The sequence below is a fragment of the Mya arenaria genome, chromosome 6 (assembly GCF_026914265.1).
Source record: "Mya arenaria isolate MELC-2E11 chromosome 6, ASM2691426v1".
NCBI classification, from domain to species: domain Eukaryota; kingdom Metazoa; phylum Mollusca; class Bivalvia; order Myida; family Myidae; genus Mya; species Mya arenaria.
The window spans coordinates 31,332,798-31,355,196 of NC_069127.1; the positions used below are offsets into that span (position 1 = coordinate 31,332,798).

A 22,399-nucleotide genomic window follows, 5' to 3' on the forward strand; every position below is an offset into this window, starting at 1 on the left:
CCATTTTCCAATGGGACTCCCATTGGAAAAGTTGACTTTAAATGCCAAAAAAACATATTTCTAAATTAAATTTCAGGAAACAAAAAATATCTCTTATTAGTATTACCTAACACATTTTAAAAATACAAAAATAAAAAACATTGGGTGAAAAATAAAAAAAATAAGTTTGCAAAAATTCCGGATTTGCAAACTTAATCCGGATGCTGTTACTAGCAGTCCATGTTTTATCAACCCTGCCATGAAACGCAGACTTAGAACTTCGTCCACCGACAGTGTGCCAACCAACTCCACAGCAGACCATTACTCCAACCACAGAGAACACGGCATCCCCCACAACCAGTCAAACCTCAGACTACTCACAGTCAACTGCTGCAGCGTTCGCGCTAACAGATCCGAGTTCAACGCCGCGCTTGAGTACATCAAACCTGACCTGATATGTGGAACTGAATCATGGTTGAAAGGTGTGAAGCCTGGGAAAGACCCCGACAAGATCACCATTAAGTCAAGTGAGATATTCCCACCTGAGCTGACAGTCCACCGTAATGACAGGTCATCTGGTGTCGGAGGAGGTGTGTTTACCGCTACTAGAGGTAACCTCACCATGGAAGCACAACCACAACTCTCAACCGATTGCGAGATAGTATGGTCGAAGATGAAGACGTGGAAAAGCAAGGACCTTTACCTTTGCTCCTTCTTTATACCTCACAGAAACATAAACGACATCCGCAAACTTGATGAATCTCTACGTCAACTTACTACTTTAGCACGAGAAAAACACATCATTCTGGCCGGCGACTTCAATTGCCCAGACATAGACTGGTCCAATATGGTTGACAACAAGGGTGCAGCCGACAGGGAAGTACAACAGGCTTTGATTGATCTCTCCATTGAACACCGCCTTACTCAGGTACACAACCAGCCAACTCGAGATAACAACATGCTTGACCTGGTCTTCACCAACAACCCCTCATTGATAAAAACTTCTTCTTCTGTCCCAGGTATAAGTGATCACGCTATGGTTGTGACGGACATTAACATCATCCCCCAGTACATAAAACAAAAACCACGTAAGACCTTCCTCTACTCTAAAGCAAACTGGGAAAACATACAAAAAGACATGGAAGACCTCTCTAAGGCAGTTATTGATGAAGCAGGTAGAAATCAAACCTCTATTCAAAGTCTATGGAACATCCTCAAATCTGGCATTGAGAAGTCTATGACTACTTACATTCCATCCAAACTCAGTAAAAAAGCCATTCACTGCCCTGGCTCAACAAAGACTTGAAGAAAATGACAAGGCGGAAGTCCAGGTTGTACAAACACGCTAATCAAACTTAACAGTGGGGCCTGTTTAAGCAGTACCAACGTGAATGCAAGAAAGCCTTCAAGAAAGCTGAGGTAAACCACATCAACAACACTATTCAGAAAGGACTCGAAAAGAACAACTCGAAACCATTCTGGCGGTACGTCAATTCCAGAAGACAAGATAGCGTTGGAGTGGAACCCCTCAAGAAGGCAGGAAGGCTAGTCAACAATGGCAAGGAGAAGTCCCAAATCCTGGTTGACCAATTCAAGTCCGTCTTCACCAGGGACGAAAGCAACCCACAACTAGATACATCCAAGATAAGTAAGTCTCATATCCTCCCTCTTACCATTACTACGAAAGGGTTCGAGAAGCTCTTAACAGGAATCAACACTTCCAAAGTCCTGGGACCAGACAAGATATCAAACCTTGTATTGAAGACCTGCACCAAGCAGATAGCACCTGCCTTAAGCACCATCTTTCAGTTTTCAGTTGATACAGGTACACTTCCTTCAGACTGGAGGAACGCCCACATTTCCGCTGTATTCAAGAAAGGCGATGTACACCTAGCCGAAAACCATAGACCAGTATCTCTAACGTGTATATCATGTTAACTCCTTGAACATGTCATTTGTAAACATATTTTGGACCACCTAGAGGCAAACAAAATCCTGACCTCATTAAACCACGGTTTTCGATCTGGCTTTTCTTGTGAAAATCAGCTACTCACAACAGTCTACACCTCCTCTCCAGGCATGATGTTGGATCACAGATTGAAATGGCCATACTCGATTTCAGCAAGGCCTTTGACATCGTGCCTCATAAGAAACTTCTACACAAACTTCAGCTGTATGGAGTCACCGGCAACATAAACAACTGGCTAAAAGACTTCCTGACAAACAGGTCCATGAAGGTAGTGGTAGAGGGTGAAGAATCCGAACCAGCCGCAGTTGACTCCGGCGTGCCACAGGACAAAGTCCTCGGCCCATTCCTCTTCCTTTGTCATATTAATGATCTGCCAGACTCAGTTAAGTCAACACTACGTTTATTTGCGGATGACTGCCTGCTGTACCTAACACTCTAAAACAGCAAAGATCATGAACTTCTCCAACAGGACCTCCGTCAGCTTGAAACATGGGCCTATACCTGGGGAATGCGCTTTAATGCGAAGAAATGCTACATAATGAGCATCAACCAGAAATCGTCCAGATTTTACCAGTTGGACAACCACACCCTTCAACAAGTACTAGAGAACCCATACCTAGGAGTCACCATATCGGACAACCTGAAATGGAGTGCCCATATCAGCAAGACAATTGCAATTGACAAGCTTGAAAAGGTCCAGAAACAGTCCGCTAGGTTTATCACGGGCGACTACACCACCAGGGCCCCTGGTGCGTCACACAAATGCTTCGAGATCTGGAACTACCTTCACTCCAGGACCGAAGAAAAGTCAACAGACTGACGATGTTTTATAAAGTGGTCGGGGGGCTGGCGCCAGTCCTGCCATGCCAAGACTATTTGACGCCTGTCCGAGCAAATAAACGCAGAGTGAAAGCTAAGACTTTTGAGAATTGTGCCACTGATAACATTATTACAAATCAGACAATAAATCACTCTTTATGCTTTAAAACTGTGGAGTGTAAAACTCTAAGTTATAACCAATTATTTTTTCCACGAACAATTGTTGACTGGAATAAATTGAGTGATAGTGTTGCGCAAGCAAAGCAAAGACAGTTGACGGCTTCAAATCAGCCGTATTCCATTTGGACTAACTCCTCTCTCCTGTTGCTTATATGCTGAAAGGCCCTGCAACGTACCATCCAGATCCAGATCACTACTAACAAGTATTCATAGAAAACACTGATTTTTGGTATTAGATTGATCTATGAAATACAATTCCCATATTAATTTAATTGATACAGTAATTACTTATAACGCTACTATACTTACAATTATTTATTCTGAAGTGTTATCTTAGCACTGTCCCCTTTTCACTGTTTTACCTGAATTCTAAGCCACTTATTATCCCCCGCCTTGAAAAGGCGAGGGGAAATACTAGTAGTAATGGTAGGCGCGCTTCCGTGCGTGCGTGCGTGTGTGCGTCCGTCCGTCCCACATTTATTTCTTTGCATCTCCTCTTACATTTCTTATGCAATTTCTACCGAACTTTCACAGATTGATGACTATATAGTGACGCAGCGCATATTGTCGGGCTTTCGCGATTCGACCATTTTTGAAAGAGTTATTGCCCTTTGCTTATTTTACATTTAAAATTGGTTTCTTCGCAACTCCTCTTACGTTTTTCATGCGATTTCTACCAAACTTTCACAGATTAATTATCATAAAGTGAAGCAGCGCATATTGTCGGGCTTTCCCGATTCGACTATTTTAGAAAGAGTTATTGCTCTTTGTTTATTTTACATTTAAAATTGGTTTCTTCGCAACTGCTCTTACGATTTTCATGCGATTTCTACCAAACTTTCACAGATTGATGATCATAAAGTGAAGCAGCGCATATTGTCGGGCTTCCTGATTTGACCATTTTTGAAAGAGTAATTGCCCTTTGTTTTTATAACATTTAAAATTGGTTTCTTCGCAACTCCTCTTACATTTTTCATGCGATTTCTACCAAACTTTCACAGATTGATGACTATATAGTGATGCAGCGCATATTGTCGGGCTTTTGCGATTCAACAATTTTTGAAAGAGTTATAGCCCTTTGTTTATTTTACATTTAAAATTGGTTTCTTCGCAACTCCTCTTACGTTTTTCATGCGATTTCTACCAAACTTTCACAGATTGATTATCATAAAGTGAAGCAGCGCATATTGTCGGGCTTTCCCGATTCGACTATTTTAGAAAGAGTTATTGCCCTTTGCTTATATAACATTTAAAATTGGTTTCTTCGCAACTGCTCTTACGTTTTTCATGCGATTTCTACCAAACTTTCACAGATTGATGACCATAAAGTGAAGCAGCGCATATTGTCGGGCTTCCTGATTTGACCATTTTTGAAAGAGTAATTGCCCTTTGCTTATATAACAATTAAAATTGGTTTCTTCGCAACTCCTCTTACGTTTTTCATGCGATTTCTACCAAACTTTCACAGATTGATGACTATATAGTGACGCAGCGTATATTGTCGGGCTTTTGAGATTCAACCATTTTTAAAAGAGTTATAGCCCTTTGTTTATTTTACATTTAAAATTGGTTTCTTCGCAACTTCTCTTACGTTTTTCATGCGATTTCTACCAAACTTTCACAGATTGATAAATATATAGTGACTCAGCGCATTTTGTCGGGCTTTAGCGATTCGGCCATTTTTGAAAGAGTTATTGCCCTTTTTTTACATTTAAAATTGGTTTCTTCGCAATCCTCTTACGTTTTTCATGCAATTTCTACCGAACTTTCACATATTGATGACTATTTAGTGACGCAGCGCATATTGTCGGGCTTTCGCGATTCGACCATTTTTGAAAGAGTTATTGCCCTTTCTTTATTTTACATTTAAAATTGGTTTCTTTGCAACTCCTCTTATGTTTATGACTATATAGTGACGCAGCGCATATTGTCAGGCTTTTGCAATTAGACCTTTTTTGAAAGAGTTATTGCCCTTTCTTAATTTTACGCATTTCTTATGTTCCTGAGAAACTACCCTTACCATTGATTGGCTTTCGTTACAAAAAATGCCCCCATGAGGCGGGGGATATAGCTGTGTGTGACCGCTCTTGTTAATATATTGAATATATTGTTACAATTTTAAAATAAAGAGGATAATCGCTGAATTTTGGATTTTGTATATCCTCTTAAAATGGTCCTTTCAAAATTCCAAATTTTAAATATACAGTGGCGACGCCGAGAAAGAAGCTAGCGATACCGTTCTTTCTCAATGATCGGTAAATTTCACTTAATGAATCGGTATTTATCGGTTCTCCCATTAATAGCCGATAAACTGTGGTAAATGTTTCTGAGCCAGTTAGAAGTAAGTATCAGCGAGTAGACTGCTGCTGCTGCTGCTACTACTGCTACTGCTACTACTACTACTACCTACTACTACTACCACCTACTACCACCTAATACCACCACCTACCACCACCTACCATCACCTACTACCACCTACTACTCTTACTACCACCACCACCACCACCACCACAACAACAACAACAACCACCACCACCACCACCACCACCACTACCACCACTACCACCACTGCCACTGCTACTGCTACTGCTGCTGCTGCTGCTGCTACTGCTGCTGCTGCTGCTACTACTGCTACTTCTACTGCTACTGCTGCTGCTGCTGCTACTGCTGCTGCTGTTCCTGCCTCTGGCTGCTGCTGCTGCTGCTGCTACTACTACTACTACTTCTACTCAGTTACGCATATTATACACTTAGCTTACGCCCATTGGTGCATGTTTATTTTTCTTTCATAAAGGTCCGCGATGTCGGAAAAAACATTCGCCATGCGCCCGGATTGGAGGTTACTGACGATGACTTGAAAGTCTGGCTAGCTGATCTGAAAGCATTGTTTTCTGACCCAACATTCAACAAAGACAATCCCCTTGCAAAAGACGCAATAGACCAGTTGCAGCAGGTAACACACCCATCATTATACACTTACACACATGTGACGCCGACGAAATAAGTAAACGCATTCATGTCGTTGCTACTTAAGCAACCGATCAATTGCAAATTTACCAATGTAACTGTGTAAAAGATTAGTGAATGCCCGTGTTAGTTGTTTAAAATTAACACTCCGCTGGTTGTGATTTATCCATTCAATTAATCAATAAAGGGATCTTTTTTTTGGCAATAACGAACGCCACGGTTTTATAATCCAATGGATTACTGTGATAAACGCTGACAAAAAATTTCTACAAAGTGACTAAGCTTGTCGATGCTCCCGTTCGCGTCATTGTAAGTTACTAAGCGAATAAGGGATCACATTCGCGTCATGGTAAGTGACCAGGCGGATCGATGCTCTGATTCGCGTCATACGGATCGAGACAACCGTCCGTGTCATGCTAAGTGGCCAAAAATAACAATGCTGCCATTCGTACCATGGCTAGTGACCAAGCGGATCGAGGCTCACATTTGAGCCATGGTAAGTGACCAGGCGGAGTGAGGCTTAAATTTGTGTCATGGTAAGTGGTCAGGGGGAGTGAGGCTTACATCCGTGTCGTGGTAAGTGGTCAGGCGGAGTAAGGATCTCATTCGTGTCATGGTAAGTGGTCAGGCGGAGTGAGGCTTATATTTGTGTCAAGGTAAATGGCCAGGCGGAGTGAGGCTTACATCCGTGTCATGGTAAGTGGTCAGGCGGAATGAGGATCTCATTTGCGTCATGGTAAGTGGCCAGGCAGACCGAGGCTCACATTCGCGCCATGGTTAGTGACCAGGCGGAGTGAGGCTTAAATTCGTGTCATGGTAAGTGGTCAGGCGGAGTGAGGCTTACATTTGTGTCAAAGTAAGTGGCCAGGCGGAGTGAGGCTTACATCCGTGTCTTGGTAAGTGGTCAGGCGGAGTGAGGCTAACATTCGTGTCCTGGTTAGTGGCCAGGCGGAGTGAGGCTTACATCCGTGTCATGGTAAGTGGTCAGGCGGAGTGAGGCTTACATCCGTGTCATTGTAAGTGGTCAGGCGGAGTCAAGTCATGTCAAATTTTATTTTGTAAAGAAAGACCTCCGGCCCATAATACAACACATACAATAAAAAACATAAAATCTTTAGAGTTATAATTTCTTAATGACAGTCATTTTCCCTTATCTTTTTGTTTCATTATTTCATTTACAAAAAAATGCTATATTTTTTATTCGGTCATCGTTTAAACTTTGCATAAGATTTATGAAGTTCTGGAAGTCTTGCCTACCCGTGTACCATTTAAAGATATAAAATTTCCTTTCTTGTCTGAATTTGTTACATTGAAAGAATACATGAAATTCATCTTCTACACAACTGATATCAAAATTAATTAAGCAATATCTACACACTCTATTTTCCCTTTCAATACCCAAATGTCGACCAGTCTCAATAAACAATTTATGGCTAGAACATCGAAATCTCGTTAACGATTTCCTTACATAAAATGGTAGATTAATCCATAAATATTTTTCTGCATTTAACAAAGTTTTAAAATGCTTATATGTATCACATCGTGTTGAGTCTCCCACATTTTCGAATCAGTTTTGTCTTTTACTTTAATATGATTACAGTATAGGTTATTTTTGAATTGTGTATATTCTCATTTTATGTTTATGGCAATGTATTATGTTGATGATATACATGTTCAAGTATGTATAAAATATCATTTTGGCTAGTTGAAATTATTTATTGTGACTTTAATGAGCCTTTGTAATCAAGCCACTGTGGTTTGCACCAGTACTTAATTTTATTTACATGATGATCAATACATAGAGGAAACCTCCCGCATTCCCCCATCGCAACACAATCGTTAACATAATTATTTCCCCAAGGAATTCCTTACAATATTGAATTTGTACTTGTTCAAGAATATTAGATATTTCCGTACCATATATTTCAGCACCGTCAATAAGTATAAGCTTACCCATAGAATCAAAAATTCAGTGTGGGAAAAGTTTCCAAAAGCCCTCTGGTAGGCCTTTATAGCATAAATTGACTTTCGGGCTTGTGCAGCTAATTTAGATTTTGCCTTTGTCCAGGATAATTTGGGCGTGAATATGAGTCCCATGTACTTGTATACCGATGTAACATTTACCTGGATGCCATTAAAACACCAATGCTCGTATGACCGCAGAGTCCGGCCTTTCTAAACACGATTATTTCTGTTTTCTTTTGATTAATAGTCATACCAGTACTTTCGCAGAATTCCAAAATAAAATTTAGTTGTAATTGTAATTCAATAGCAGTGTCAGCGCAGTTCGCCACGTCATCTGCAAAAAAATATGCATATTATATCCGCGATTTCCTCAGTAATAAAAATACCCGTATGTCCCTTTGATCGTTGGAAGGAAGAGAACTCATTAATATATAGATTAAAAATGATTGTACTGGTTACGTCCCTTTGTCGCGTGCAAACGCTTACATTCGTGTCATGGTATGTGGCAAAGTTGTGTGAGGCTAACACTCGTGTCATGGTAAGTTGTCAGGCGGAGTGAGGCTTACATTCGTACCATGGTAAGTGGCCAGGCGGATCGATGCTCACATCCGTGTCATGGTAAGTGGTCAGGCGGAGTGAGGCTTTCATTCGCGTCTTAGTATGTGGCAAAGTTAAGTGAGGCTAACATTCGTGTCCTGGTAAGTGGTCAGGCGGAGTAAGGCTTAAGTTCGTGTCATGGTAAGTGGTCAGGCGGAGTGAGGCTTACATCCGTGTCATGGTAAGTAGTCAGGCGGATTGAGGCTCACATTCGTGTCATGGTATGTGGCAAAGTAAATTGAGGCTCACATTTGTTTCATGGTATGTGGCAAAGTATATTGAGGCTAACTCTCGTGTCTTGGTAAGTGGCCAGGCGGATCGAGGCTCTCATTCGTGTCATGGTAAGTGGCCAGGCGGATCGCGGCTCACATTCGTGTCATGGTACGTGGCAAAGTAGATTGAGGCTCACATTTGTTTCATGGTATGTGACAAAGTATATTGAGGCTAACACTCGTGTCATGGGAAGTGCCCAGGCGGATCGAGACTCTCATTCGCGTAATAGTATGTGGCACAGTAGATTGAGGATCACATTCGTATCGTGGTATGTGTTAAAGGAGACTGAACTTCACATTCGTGTCATGGTATGTGGCAAAATAGATTGAGGTTAACATTCGTGTCATGGTAAGTACCCAAGCGGATCGATGCTCACATTCGTGTCATGGTACGTGGCAAAGTAAATTGAGGCTCACATTTGTTTCATGGTATGTGGCAAAGTATATTGAGGCTAACTCTCGTGTCTTGGTAAGTGGCCAGGCGGATCGAGGCTCTCATTCGTGTCATGGTAAGTGGCCAGGCGGATCGCGGCTCACATTCGTGTCATGGTACGTGGCAAAGTAGATTGAGGCTCACATTTGTTTCATGGTATGTGACAAAGTATATTGAGGCTAACACTCGTGTCATGGGAAGTGCCCAGGCGGATCGAGACTCTCATTCGCGTAATAGTATGTGGCACAGTAGATTGAGGATCACATTCGTATCGTGGTATGTGTTAAAGAAGACTGAACTTCACATTCGTGTCATGGTATGTGGCAAAATAGATTGAGGTTAACATTCGTGTCATGGTAAGTGGCAAAGCGGATCGATGCTCACATTCGTGTCATGGTATGTGGCAAAGTAGATTGAGGCTCACAGTTGTGTCATGGTATGTGACAAAGTTAATTGAGGCTAACATTCGTGTCATGGTAATTGGCCAGGCGGATCGAGGCTCTCATATGCGTCTTGGTATATGGCAAAGTTGATTGAGGCTAACATTCGTGTCAAGGTAAAGGGCAAAGCAGATTGAGGCTCACATTCGTGTCATGGTATGTGGCAAAGTAGATTGAGGCTAACATTCATGTCATGGTAAGTGGCCAGGCGGATCGAGGCTCTCATTCGCGTCTTTGTTCCATTTGCGTCATGGTAAGTGACCATGCGGTTCAAAGCTCCAATTATTTTCATGGTATGTGGCCTTGTTGATCGAGGCTTTAATTCACATCATGGTAAGTGACCAGGCTGATCAAGGGCTCCATTTGCGTCATGGTAAGTGACCAGGCCGATCGAGGCTCCAATTATTGTCATGGTGTGTGGCCTTGTTGATCGAGGCTTCAATTCACATCATGGTAAGTGACCAGGCTGATCAAGGGCTCCATTTGCGTCATGGTAAGTGACCAGGCGGATCGAGGCTCCAATTATTGTCATTGTATGTGGCCTTGTTGATAATAGCTCCAATTCACATCATGGTAAGTGACAAGGCTGATAAAGGCTCACATTTGCGTCATAGTAAAAGACCAGGCGGAATCGAGGCTCCAATTATTGTCATGGTATGTGGCCTTGTTGATCGAGGCTTCAATTCACATCATGGTAAGTGACAAGGCTGATCAAGGGCTCCATTTGCGTCATGGTAATGACCAGGCGGATCGAGGCTCCAATTATTGTCATGTAATGTGGCCTTGTTGATCGAGGCTTCAATTCACATCATGGTAAGTGACCAGGCTGATCAAGGGCTCCATTTGCGTCATGGTAAGTGACCAGGCGGATCGAGGCTCCAATTATTGTCATTGTATGTGGCCTTGTTGATCGAGGCTTCAATTCACATCATGGTAAGTGACCAGGCTGATCAAGGGCTCCATTTGCGTCATGGTAAGTGACCAGGCGGATCGAGGCTCCGATTATTGTCATGGTGTGTGGTCTTGTTGATCGAGGCTTCAATTCACATCATGGTAAGTGACCAGGCTGATCGAGGGCTCCATTTGCGTCATGGTATGTGACCAGGCGGTTCGAAGCTCCTGGTATGTGGCCTTGTTGATAGAGGCTGCAATTCACATCATGGTAAGTGACCAGGCTGATCAAGGGCTCCATTTGCGTCATGGTAAGTGAACAGGCGGATCGAGGCTCCAATTATTGTCATGGTATGTGGCCTTGTTGATCATAGCTCCAATTCACATCATGGTAAGTGAACAGGCTGATAAAGGCTCACATTTGCGACATGGTAAGTGACCAGGCGGATCGTGGGTCCGATTATTGTTATAGTGTATTGCCTTGTTGATCGAGGCTTCAATTCACATCATGGTAAGTGACCAGGCTGATCAAGGGTTCCATTTGCGTCATGGTAAGTGACCAGAGGGATCGAGGCTCCAATTATTGTCATGGTATGTGGCCTTGTTGATCGAGGCTTCAATTCACATCATGGTAAGTGACCAGGCTGATCAAGGGCTCCATTTGCGTCATGGTAAGTGACCAGGCGGATCGAGGCTCCAATTATTGTCATTGTATGTGGCCTTGTTGATAATAGCTCCAATTCACATCATGGTAAGTGACAAGGCTGATCAAGGGCTCCATTTGCGTCATGGTAAGTGACCAGGCGGATCGAGGCTCCAATTATTGTCATGTAATGTGGCCTTGTTGATCGAGGCTTCAATTCACATCATGGTAAGTGACCAGGCTGATCAAGGGCTCCATTTGCGTCATGGTAAGTGACCAGGCGGATCGAGGCTCCAATTATTGTCATGGTATGCGGTCTTGTTGATCGAGGCTTCAATTCATATCATGGTAAGTGACCAGGCTGATCAAGGGCTCCATTTGCGTCATGGTAAGTGACCAGGCGGATCGAGGCTCCGATTATTGTCATGATGTGTGGTCTTGTTGATCGAGGCTTCAATTCACATCATGGTAAGTGACCAGGCTGATCGAGGGCTCCATTTGCGTCATGGTATGTTACCAGGCGGTTCGAAGCTCCTGGTATGTGGCCTTGTTGATAGAGGCTGCAATTCACATCATGGTAAGTGACCAGGCTGATCAAGGGCTCCATTTGCGTCATGGTAAGTGAACAGGCGGATCGAGGCTCCAATTATTGTCATGGTATGTGGCCTTGTTGATCATAGCTCCAATTCACATCATGGTAAGTGAACAGGCTGATAAAGGCTCACATTTGCGACATGGTAAGTGACCAGGCGGATCGTGGGTCCGATTATTGTTATAGTGTATTGCCTTGTTGATCGAGGCTTCAATTCACATCATGGTAAGTGACCAGGCTGATCAAGGGCTCCATTTGCGTCATGGTAAGTGAACAGGCAAATCGAGGCTCCAATTATTTTCATGGTATGTGGCCTTGTTGATCGAGGCTTTAATTCACATCATGGTAAGTGACCAGGCTGATCAAGGGCTCCATTTGCGTCATGGTAAGTGACCAGGCCGATCGAGGCTCCAATTATTGTCATGGTATGTGGCCTTGTTGATCGAGGCTTCAATTCACATCATGGAAGGTGACCAGGCTGTTCAAGGAGTCCATTTGCGTCATGGTAAGTGACCAGGAGGATCGAGGCTCCAATTATTGTCATGGTGTGTGGTCTTGTTGATCGAGGCTTCAATTCACATCATGGTAAGTGACCAGGCTGATCGAGGGCTCCATTTGCGTCATGGTATGTGACCAGGCGGTTCGAAGCTCCTGGTATGTGGCCTTGTTGACAGAGGCTGCAATTCACATCATGGTAAGTGACCAGGCTGATCAAGGGCTCCATTTGCGTCATGGTAAGTGAACAGGCGGATCGAGGCTCCAATTATTGTCATGGTATGTGGCCTTGTTGATCATAGCTCCAATTCACATCATGGTAAGTGAACAGGCTGATAAAGGCTCACATTTGCGACATGGTAAGTGACCAGGCGGATCGTGGGTCCGATTATTGTTATAGTGTATTGCCTTGTTGATCGAGGCTTCAATTCACATCATGGTAAGTGACCAGGCTGATCAAGGGCTCCATTTGCGTCATGGTAAGTGACCAGAGGGATCGAGGCTCCAATTATTGTCATGGTATGTGGCCTTGTTGATCGAGGCTTCAATTCACATCATGGTAAGTGACCAGGCTGATCAAGGGCTCCATTTGCGTCATGGTAAGTGACCAGGCGGATCGAGGCTCCAATTATTGTCATTGTATGTGGCCTTGTTGATAATAGCTCCAATTCACATCATGGTAAGTGACAAGGCTGATCAAGGGCTCCATTTGCGTCATGGTAAGTGACCAGGCGGATCGAGGCTCCAATTATTGTCATGTAATGTGGCCTTGTCGATCGAGGCTTCAATTCACATCATGGTAAGTGACCAGGCTGATCAAGGGCTCCATTTGCGTCATGGTAAGTGACCAGGCGGATCGAGGCTCCAATTATTGTCATGGTATGCGGTCTTGTTGATCGAGGCTTCAATTCATATCATGGTAAGTGACCAGGCTGATCAAGGGCTCCATTTGCGTCATGGTAAGTGACCAGGCGGATCGAGGCTCCGATTATTGTCATGGTGTGTGGTCTTGTTGATCGAGGCTTCAATTCACATCATGGTAAGTGACCAGGCTGATCGAGGGCTCCATTTGCGTCATGGTATGTTACCAGGCGGTTCGAAGCTCCTGGTATGTGGCCTTGTTGATAGAGGCTGCAATTCACATCATGGTAAGTGACCAGGCTGATCAAGGGCTCCATTTGCGTCATGGTAAGTGAACAGGCGGATCGAGGCTCCAATTATTGTCATGGTATGTGGCCTTGTTGATCATAGCTCCAATTCACATCATGGTAAGTGAACAGGCTGATAAAGGCTCACATTTGCGACATGGTAAGTGACCAGGCGGATCGTGGGTCCGATTATTGTTATAGTGTATTGCCTTGTTGATCGAGGCTTCAATTCACATCATGGTAAGTGACCAGGCTGATCAAGGGCTCCATTTGCGTCATGGTAAGTGACCAGAGGGATCGAGGCTCCAATTATTGTCATGGTATGTGGCCTTGTTGATCGAGGCTTCAATTCACATCATGGTAAGTGACCAGGCTGATCAAGGGCTCCATTTGCGTCATGGTAAGTGACCAGGCGGATCGAGGCTCCAATTATTGTCATTGTATGTGGCCTTGTTGATAATAGCTCCAATTCACATCATGGTAAGTGACAAGGCTGATCAAGGGCTCCATTTGCGTCATGGTAAGTGACCAGGCGGATCGAGGCTCCAATTATTGTCATGTAATGTGGCCTTGTTGATCGAGGCTTCAATTCACATCATGGTAAGTGACCAGGCTGATCAAGGGCTCCATTTGCGTCATGGTAAGTGACCAGGCGGATCGAGGCTCCAATTATTGTCATGGTATGCGGTCTTGTTGATCGAGGCTTCAATTCATATCATGGTAAGTGACCAGGCTGATCAAGGGCTCCATTTGCGTCATGGTAAGTGACCAGGCGGATCGAGGCTCCGATTATTGTCATGGTGTGTGGTCTTGTTGATCGAGGCTTCAATTCACATCATGGTAAGTGACCAGGCTGATCGAGGGCTCCATTTGCGTCATGGTATGTTACCAGGCGGTTCGAAGCTCCTGGTATGTGGCCTTGTTGATAGAGGCTGCAATTCACATCATGGTAAGTGACCAGGCTGATCAAGGGCTCCATTTGCGTCATGGTAAGTGAACAGGCGGATCGAGGCTCCAATTATTGTCATGGTATGTGGCCTTGTTGATCATAGCTCCAATTCACATCATGGTAAGTGAACAGGCTGATAAAGGTTCACATTTGCGACATGGTAAGTGACCAGGCGGATCGTGGGTCCGATTATTGTTATAGTGTATTGCCTTGTTGATCGAGGCTTCAATTCACATCATGGTAAGTGACCAGGCTGATCAAGGGCTCCATTTGCGTCATGGTAAGTGAACAGGCAAATCGAGGCTCCAATTATTTTCATGGTATGTGGCCTTGTTGATCGAGGCTTTAATTCACATCATGGTAAGTGACCAGGCTGATCAAGGGCTCCATTTGCGTCATGGTAAGTGACCAGGCCGATCGAGGCTCCAATTATTGTCATGGTATGTGGCCTTGTTGATCGAGGCTTCAATTCACATCATGGAAGGTGACCAGGCTGTTCAAGGAGTCCATTTGCGTCATGGTAAGTGACCAGGCGGATCGAGGCTCCAATTATTGTCATGGTATGTGGCCTTGTTGATAATAGCTCCAATTCACATCATGGTAAGTGACCAGGCTGATCAAGGGCTCCATTTGCGTCATGGTAAGTGACCAGGCGGATCGAGGCTCCAATTATTGTCATGGCATGTGGCCTTGTTGATCATAGCTCCAATTCACATCATGGTAAGTGACCAGGCTGATAAAGGCTCACATTTGCGTCATGGTAAATGACCAGGTGGATCGAGGTTCAAATTATTGTCATGGTATGTGGCATTGTTGATCATGGCTCCAATTCACATCATGGTAAGTGACCAGGCCGATAAAGGCTCACATTTGCGTCATGGTAAGCTACCAGGCGGATCGAGGTTCCAATTATTTTCATGGTATGTGGCCTTGTTGATCATGGCTCCAATTCACATTATGGTAAGTGACCAGTTTGATTGAGGATCCAATGCGTGTCATAATTGTACGAAGGCTTCAGCCTCTGAGGAACTATAATATTAAAAAAAATCCAACGTTTTATTGTTTATATTTCATTAACTGTATGTTGCTTATCATAAACAGCTGGAGAAAGACGAAATTCTTATAGAGCGCTCTGATGTCGCGATGGGCATAACGGACTCGGTTGATTACCTGCAAACGCTTACTGCTGCCCATTCAACACTTAAACTACAAAGCCGAATTGATGATCTGAAAGTGAAGGTGCAAGAAATACCTAAACAAATGGAACCTTCTGGGATGGACAAATTTGAATCGGGTCGGTCTATTTAACATTCCGTGTTATGGATAGATTAATACCTCAGTCACATTTGCATATATCAACGATCAAGGCAATTATAGGTAGGCCGCAGCATTTCCACGGTCACATACTATAGCAGTCATAAATGATAGGGTTGCCGCACGGTATACTTTGAATTTTCGGTTACAGAAAACCTTGGACGGCCGAACGGCCTTTGAAGTGATGACGCAATGTTGTCTTAGGACGTCCCTGCGGCGGCCGTAGGTCTTTAAAAAATAACAAGGCAGAAAAAAGGTAATACAACTTGTATATATACCTGCTCCACACACGGAATTAACTGCCACGGGGCCGTACAGATACCATGCATCGATCGTACAGGAGCCTTACGTTGCCCGCAGGGTGTGCCACATACCGCAAGGCCACCTGACGGGCACCGTTTGGCGGGCTTAAAGCTGCAAAAGGGCGCCCGTAGAATTCCTGTGGTCACCGCGAGTTTTTGTGGGATCGCAAAAGTCAATTGTAATTTAATAGACCCTAGGGCAGCAGCACGACAAACGAAAATCCACCGTTTGTCCGACGTAGGGTCGCCGTGGAGCCGCTCTAAGGCATGTCTAACTGTTACGTCGAACCTAGAAATGAAAAAAAGTTAACTCCGAGCTGTTTTCCTACGGCGACCCCTACGGTCTGTAAAATATAGGGATAAGCCGTTGGTTGACCCTGAGGCCGCCGCAGATCATGTGCAGCCACCGCACGTATCTTTCGATCTCGGGGGCATGGGGCCGCCGTATCCTTGTCTTAGAGCAAGTGTGATTGAGGCATAAACGATCGTTTCTGTTATAAAACATTTACATGAAATAGCATCATAAAGTTCACCATTTTCACAAATTCGGCCAAATGAACAGTGACTTCATACATTTGTTGTAGATCTTTGAAGTGCTTGTATATTGCTTTAAATATGGATTACCGACATAGACTGCGATACTGTATCCTAAGGAATCAGTAACAGAAATAATTCTTATATAGTAAAAACAAATAATATTTTTTCTCCTGCTATTCCACAAGGCCTATACCCCAGTCCCTTAATATTTGGATTGAAGCATCATGGAGCGGTTCTTAACCAAGTGTGTTCCAATTATTTTTTTTAGTTTTTTTAGTTTACCTAATAACGTCTGGCATAGCGTGTTGGTCGTTACAATATCAAAGCAATCTTATTTCTTCAACCTCAACACCGAAAGCTTTGATATTTGGAAGATTGTCTCATGAAATGGACTTTTAACAAGAGTGTTCATATTATGTCCCTGGCGGCCGAAGCTGGCCCCGCCAAAGTATCTTACCTACATCCACTATATTTATAATTCTGTACGTATTGTATCTCACTTGAAAAAAGGAGAAGGTTTTTCAAATCACATTGTCATAAACAAACCTTCCTATATTTCGTAATATCATACGCGAAAATTTTTAATTCATGACAATATCATAGATTCCCATTGAAACTGACAAAGCAATGCCATTACCGGTGCTATATCAATTGCAGAAATGCATTCTCGTACACCTGGGCCAACGTGGGGTGTGGGGGGGCAGCAAATAATTATTTCATATTATATACCATATATAAAACTATACATTATATGACCCTAATTGTGTGCGGACATTTTAAATTGTTCACTAAGTATTTTGTTATAACATAAGTTTATGCATTTCATTTCTAGTCAATTCCCCTACCCTAAAAATAAAATGTTTGTCCCATTTCATATAGACATTCCCTTTGTGGATAAATAGGATAAAACAATCGAACGAAACTAACGAAAACGTATTTTTCTTGCCGGTAAAGTGCTGTTATACAATATATATATATATATATATATAACACAAATTAGTACATTTTTATTTCACAATCTTTTTGAATAAGGCCACTAATAAGAAATAGTTTGTTTGGCATTTCCCGACCCCCGATCCCTAAGTGATGTATTTTGTTTACGTTGTTTGTTACGGTAAAATAACAACTAGAACCAAAAAACAATTACTTTCCCACGCCTACGAATGTTGGTAGGAAACTGCCAAACAAACGATTTATTAATTGTGTCCTTAAAATAGTTTATTTGTAATTCAAAAGTTCCCTTTCGAACGGCCTGAGCTACAAAGACTGTGTTATTGTGACTGACATGTCACCAGGCATATGACGACGTTTGACTTTGAACGTATGTCTTTGAAGCGCATACCGTGTTTGTTTTAAATATTAAAGCAGGTTAACAAAATCGTGAATGTTTTGTGTGTGTTCCGTACCCTGACCGCCGCGGTTATCTCTATACGTGTGTGCTACATATCAAAGTTTGATACACAGGGTCGATACTTTTAGATTATTAATGTACTAAGGTGAATATTATGCATATTTTAAACTTTCAAGCACATCTCAATACACTATTTTTTAATTTCAATTATTCAATAATTTATGTTTCAAAATCATGGACAATTTTTATTGCTATTTAAGTGACCAAAGCTGACATTGGAGAGGAACAAAAACGATGGCTGATCGTTGGTTTATGTCTAAATGACGTGGTTTCACCACCTCTAAGGACGTACGTTGGGCCGATTGTCGAAGCTGAGTACCAAAAGTTCAAAAACGAAATTGAAGCTCAACAGTTTCCAAATTATTTAAAGCAATATCCTCCTACGAACCAAGATATGAACTATAGAAACATAAACAATAACGCACAACTACTGAAAGTCAATGACATACCAGGTATAGAACCGCCAATAGCAATGTTCCAAAATGGCATTTTGTTTTGTTAAATTACGCGAGGTAACCCTTTTCTGGACATCATATATATTATAATTTAAGACAGAACATGCTATCGTATTTTTGTATACCTTTAAAAGCATTTTGAATTTTATGTCAGACTTACTTCTCAGTCATTCTACAAATCCATATATGAAACTTATCTAGTGTAAACAATTATGATTATACTAATGTTCCAATCTTTGCAGATTGGGCGAAATTTGATTATCGGGTGAAGAATGCTGTAGACTTTTCAAAGCTGTTCGTGAAAAGTGAAAAGGTCCATTATAAAGGATTTGATAACACGTGTGATCAAAGAACTCTTCTAAAAATAATTGAAAAAATGCACTTATTTCCACAGCCTATAAAAACAGTCGCTGACAAAGTAAGGTATTTCTGAGACACTTTCAGTATTATCATCAAAGTTGCATTTAAACGCAAACATCTAAGTATAATTCTTTGTATATTCAGTTGATGATCATGTTCAGTTTTGACGTAAAAACTGTCATGATAAAATAATAAACTATTTAGAATTCGTTACATGTAAATATGATACTTCCACTATAATAAGTTTCAAGAATACACTGAACATGTTATGACCGCTTAATCATTACATTAACACTTTGTTGATAAATGTTGGGTACATGTGATGTAAAATACCAATACACTTGTTTAATCTTTAAGTATTTCGCTGACCGTTCCAAGGCGGTTTTCATGTATTTATACAGGAATTAAAAGACATATATTACCAGTCTTTTTAGTGTTGTGACGTCGTCTCCTTTTATCGTGTCGGTTAAGCCACAAACCTTGTAATCTTGGTTATCGTTCAAAAGTTGGCTACTGGGCTTTCCCTGTAGGTTTTATTCTAGTATTTCATGGCGCGCATATCAAGGCTTAACAGGCATATTGGAGACGATCAACGTCACAAGACAACACACACATAATTAATAAACATTAGATTAACATGATAAATAAATGTTTTTGGAGTTACCATCTTAATTAAAACGGTCAGAGAAGATTAAATTGACTTACTGTCATTGTTGAAATGTAAAATGTTAAATATGAAAATTAGCCTTATTGTGAGTGTTAAAGATGTTAACGATAGAGTGAAAAAATATTGTTAAACAACTGCAGATAAGACTCGAGGTACGAAACCAATGGGCTCATGTAGATTTCAAAGAATGGGACACAGAAAGGTACGAAAAATGCTTTGAACTGATGACTCAAGTTATCAAGGAGATGAAGCCGTCCGAAGAAAAAGAAATTATTGATCAGCTTACTTACTGGAAATCCAACGGTATGTTGTAAAATATTGAAGTTAGCTCAGTTCGTTAACCATCAAGGCATCTTGGACTGTATTCATAAGTATTTTAAAGATATATTTCAACTTAGTGTAAATATAAATGAAATACAAAGATTATTTCGAGTCTATTTTAATTTTCATAAGATTATGATTTTCTTGCTTTTTTCAACATTACGTATTAACTATAAATAGATTGTTAATCTCTTGAAAGTGAACTCAGAAAAGTTACTTAAGTTGTTTCATGAATATGGCCCCTGATTTTAAACTTCAGCAGTGTATCAAATTACAATATAGGACTAGGATAAGGATTCAATGCAATGGTTTGCTTTTAGTTAAATGAAACAAATATGGTCATCCTATATTGAAATGATGAAAAGAGTAAAAATATAACGTTTATTAAAAGGTTTTTTGTTGTTGTTTTTTAACAGGAATGCAGTTCGTAAGTGGGCAAAAGACTGAGCTAGAACTGCTAGAGAGTCTAACAGAAAAAACTAAGGCTCTAACAATATATATCAAGAGAAGAGAAAAGACAAGTGATGACAAATTTGAAACATGCATAAATGCTCTAACCAAAATTTCATTTTCGTTGGACAAATACGTGCAAAGACAGAATGAAAACCACGCTGAACTGGAATCTAGAGTAAACACACATGACGCTATGCTGAAACAACACTCAAAATTCATTGATGTTATATCTGCTTTAAACCGTAACCAGCTGGGACAAAAAGGTGTTGCAGCTTCAAAAGGAACAATATATAAGAGGGAACTAGTTGATAGATTCCCAAAGGTAAAAAGCATTTCTAACTCATTTCTCTCAACTAACACCCCAAAACAGAAAAATCAAATACTGTCTCATGGTTTATTTCGGTACACGACTTTCGTATACTTTATCAAGATATGTATGATCTACATGTATATATGAGAAAATAAGAATGAAAACACACACAATAAAGGTAAAAGGTTCGGCTAAAAATACAGCAGACACACGAAAATATATAAACACATTAAATCGCAACATGTAACATGAACGACCTCAAAATATGCCATTCATTTACCCTCCGAATAGCAGAAGATAAAGGGATGAGCTAAAGATATAGCAGACACACAAAAATATATAAACACATTAAAACTTAACATTGTCACATGATCGACCACAAAATATGACATTGTTCTACCCTCCGAATAGATTAGAAAACTTCATTGGAGAACTGGAATCGAATTTGGCTGACAGCAAATAAAGCTAAGGTCTACACACAGGATATTTGCGTGCTGGGTGGAATTGGAAAAACTACTATTAGATCGGAAAATGCTTGCTGGAGTGTTGACTTTTACAAGGGAGAAATATTCTGGCTTGAAGCTAAGCATAATGAATCAACTGCAGATTCTCTACAAGTACTTGCTATTGATACATGGACAACGGGGCAAAACGCATTAGAACGCCAAAGCAACTGATGAAAGTGGCATTGGCAATGCAGCTGTGACATTTATGTTCATTTCAGTGTTATTTTTGCGGATTATATACTAGCCTGGTTAAATGTTGCCTTACCAAGAAATATTTCTAATGAAAATATGTTTGACATATTGAGTAATGATATTGGTCGTAAGCAAATAATGGAAATTCTTACAAAGTTTTCTTTGTTTCAACAAATATATTATGATAGCGTTTCTGTTCACCGACTGGTTCAAGACATTGATTGAGAAAATATTATAGATAAGAGGAATAAAAAGTAAACCATATGGAATGCAACCGGAAAGATTCGCAAATCACCATGGAATGTATGAAAATCGTCGTACGAGTCTTTGGTTGCTGTTGATTCGGAGGGTCTTCGTGTCAAAGGAAACAAGAGTTGTTTGTCAAACATTATGCCCCCCTGAGCGCCATAATGTCAAGAATATTTGGGCAATTAAATTAAATATGCATGGAACGATATGCCAGCTTATTTGTCATTAAGTTGGTCACACCTACCCTCCACTTTAGCTTAACAGACCAAAAATCTACCCATTGTCAAGTTATCGTTCGGACAAGCTTTTGCGTTTAATGTTACTGTGACCTTGACCTTTGACCCGATCACCACTAAAACCAACCAGGGATCATCTACTGGTCAGGCACAACTTCTTCGAAGTGGGGTATAATAAAGACTTCAAAGAAGAACTATATCAGAATGCCATTCAGTATTGCACAGATGAGGTGAACTAGTTAAACACATTTAGGTACAAAGTGTTGTTAAACAGAAGCTTGGCATAATAACGAAACATGATTTATCAAACCTCCATGGGGCAAAATTGTCGTCAAGGTTAAAACTCGTCATGTAGACGCAACATATGTGCAAGAGCAAAATGTTGATCGATTTTTCCCAACTCATTCAGGCATGACCGATATGTTATAAATGTGATAGTATTGAAGCATTTTACACTGGGACACGTTAGCTTGCGCTTAGCATACACTAAAATATGAAACTCAAAATTATACTTATTACTGTTTGCAGTTGGAAGCCAAACAACTACCCCACGAGACCGAAACAAGGGCTGAACTCGATCCTGAGTGTTTGGAGACAAATGCTAATCATAGCAATATTGCATCTACAAGCAGTTTTATTTCGGAGAAAGCAGGTTCGTTATGAATCAATATTTCTTATTACCTATTGTTCTATCAGCTGTACTTCGCAAGTCGCTTTAAAAGCTGTATGTTGAAAGCTTATGTTTAC

General features: G+C 41.3%; 1 protein-coding gene across 1 annotated transcript in view; it reads left to right on the plus strand.

Annotated features, from left to right (window-relative positions):
• Positions 1-22,399, plus strand: part of LOC128236780 (uncharacterized) — a 48,664-nt gene that overhangs the window by 23,660 nt on the left and 2,605 nt on the right. Inside the window, exons 2-8 of the mRNA XM_052951893.1 lie at positions 5,742-5,900; positions 15,441-15,633; positions 18,104-18,355; positions 18,601-18,776; positions 19,526-19,688; positions 20,123-20,481; positions 22,181-22,304. Of these exons, the coding sequence (XP_052807853.1) occupies positions 5,742-5,900; positions 15,441-15,633; positions 18,104-18,355; positions 18,601-18,776; positions 19,526-19,688; positions 20,123-20,481; positions 22,181-22,304 (1,426 nt within the window). The remainder of the gene's footprint in view (positions 1-5,741; positions 5,901-15,440; positions 15,634-18,103; positions 18,356-18,600; positions 18,777-19,525; positions 19,689-20,122; positions 20,482-22,180; positions 22,305-22,399) is intronic.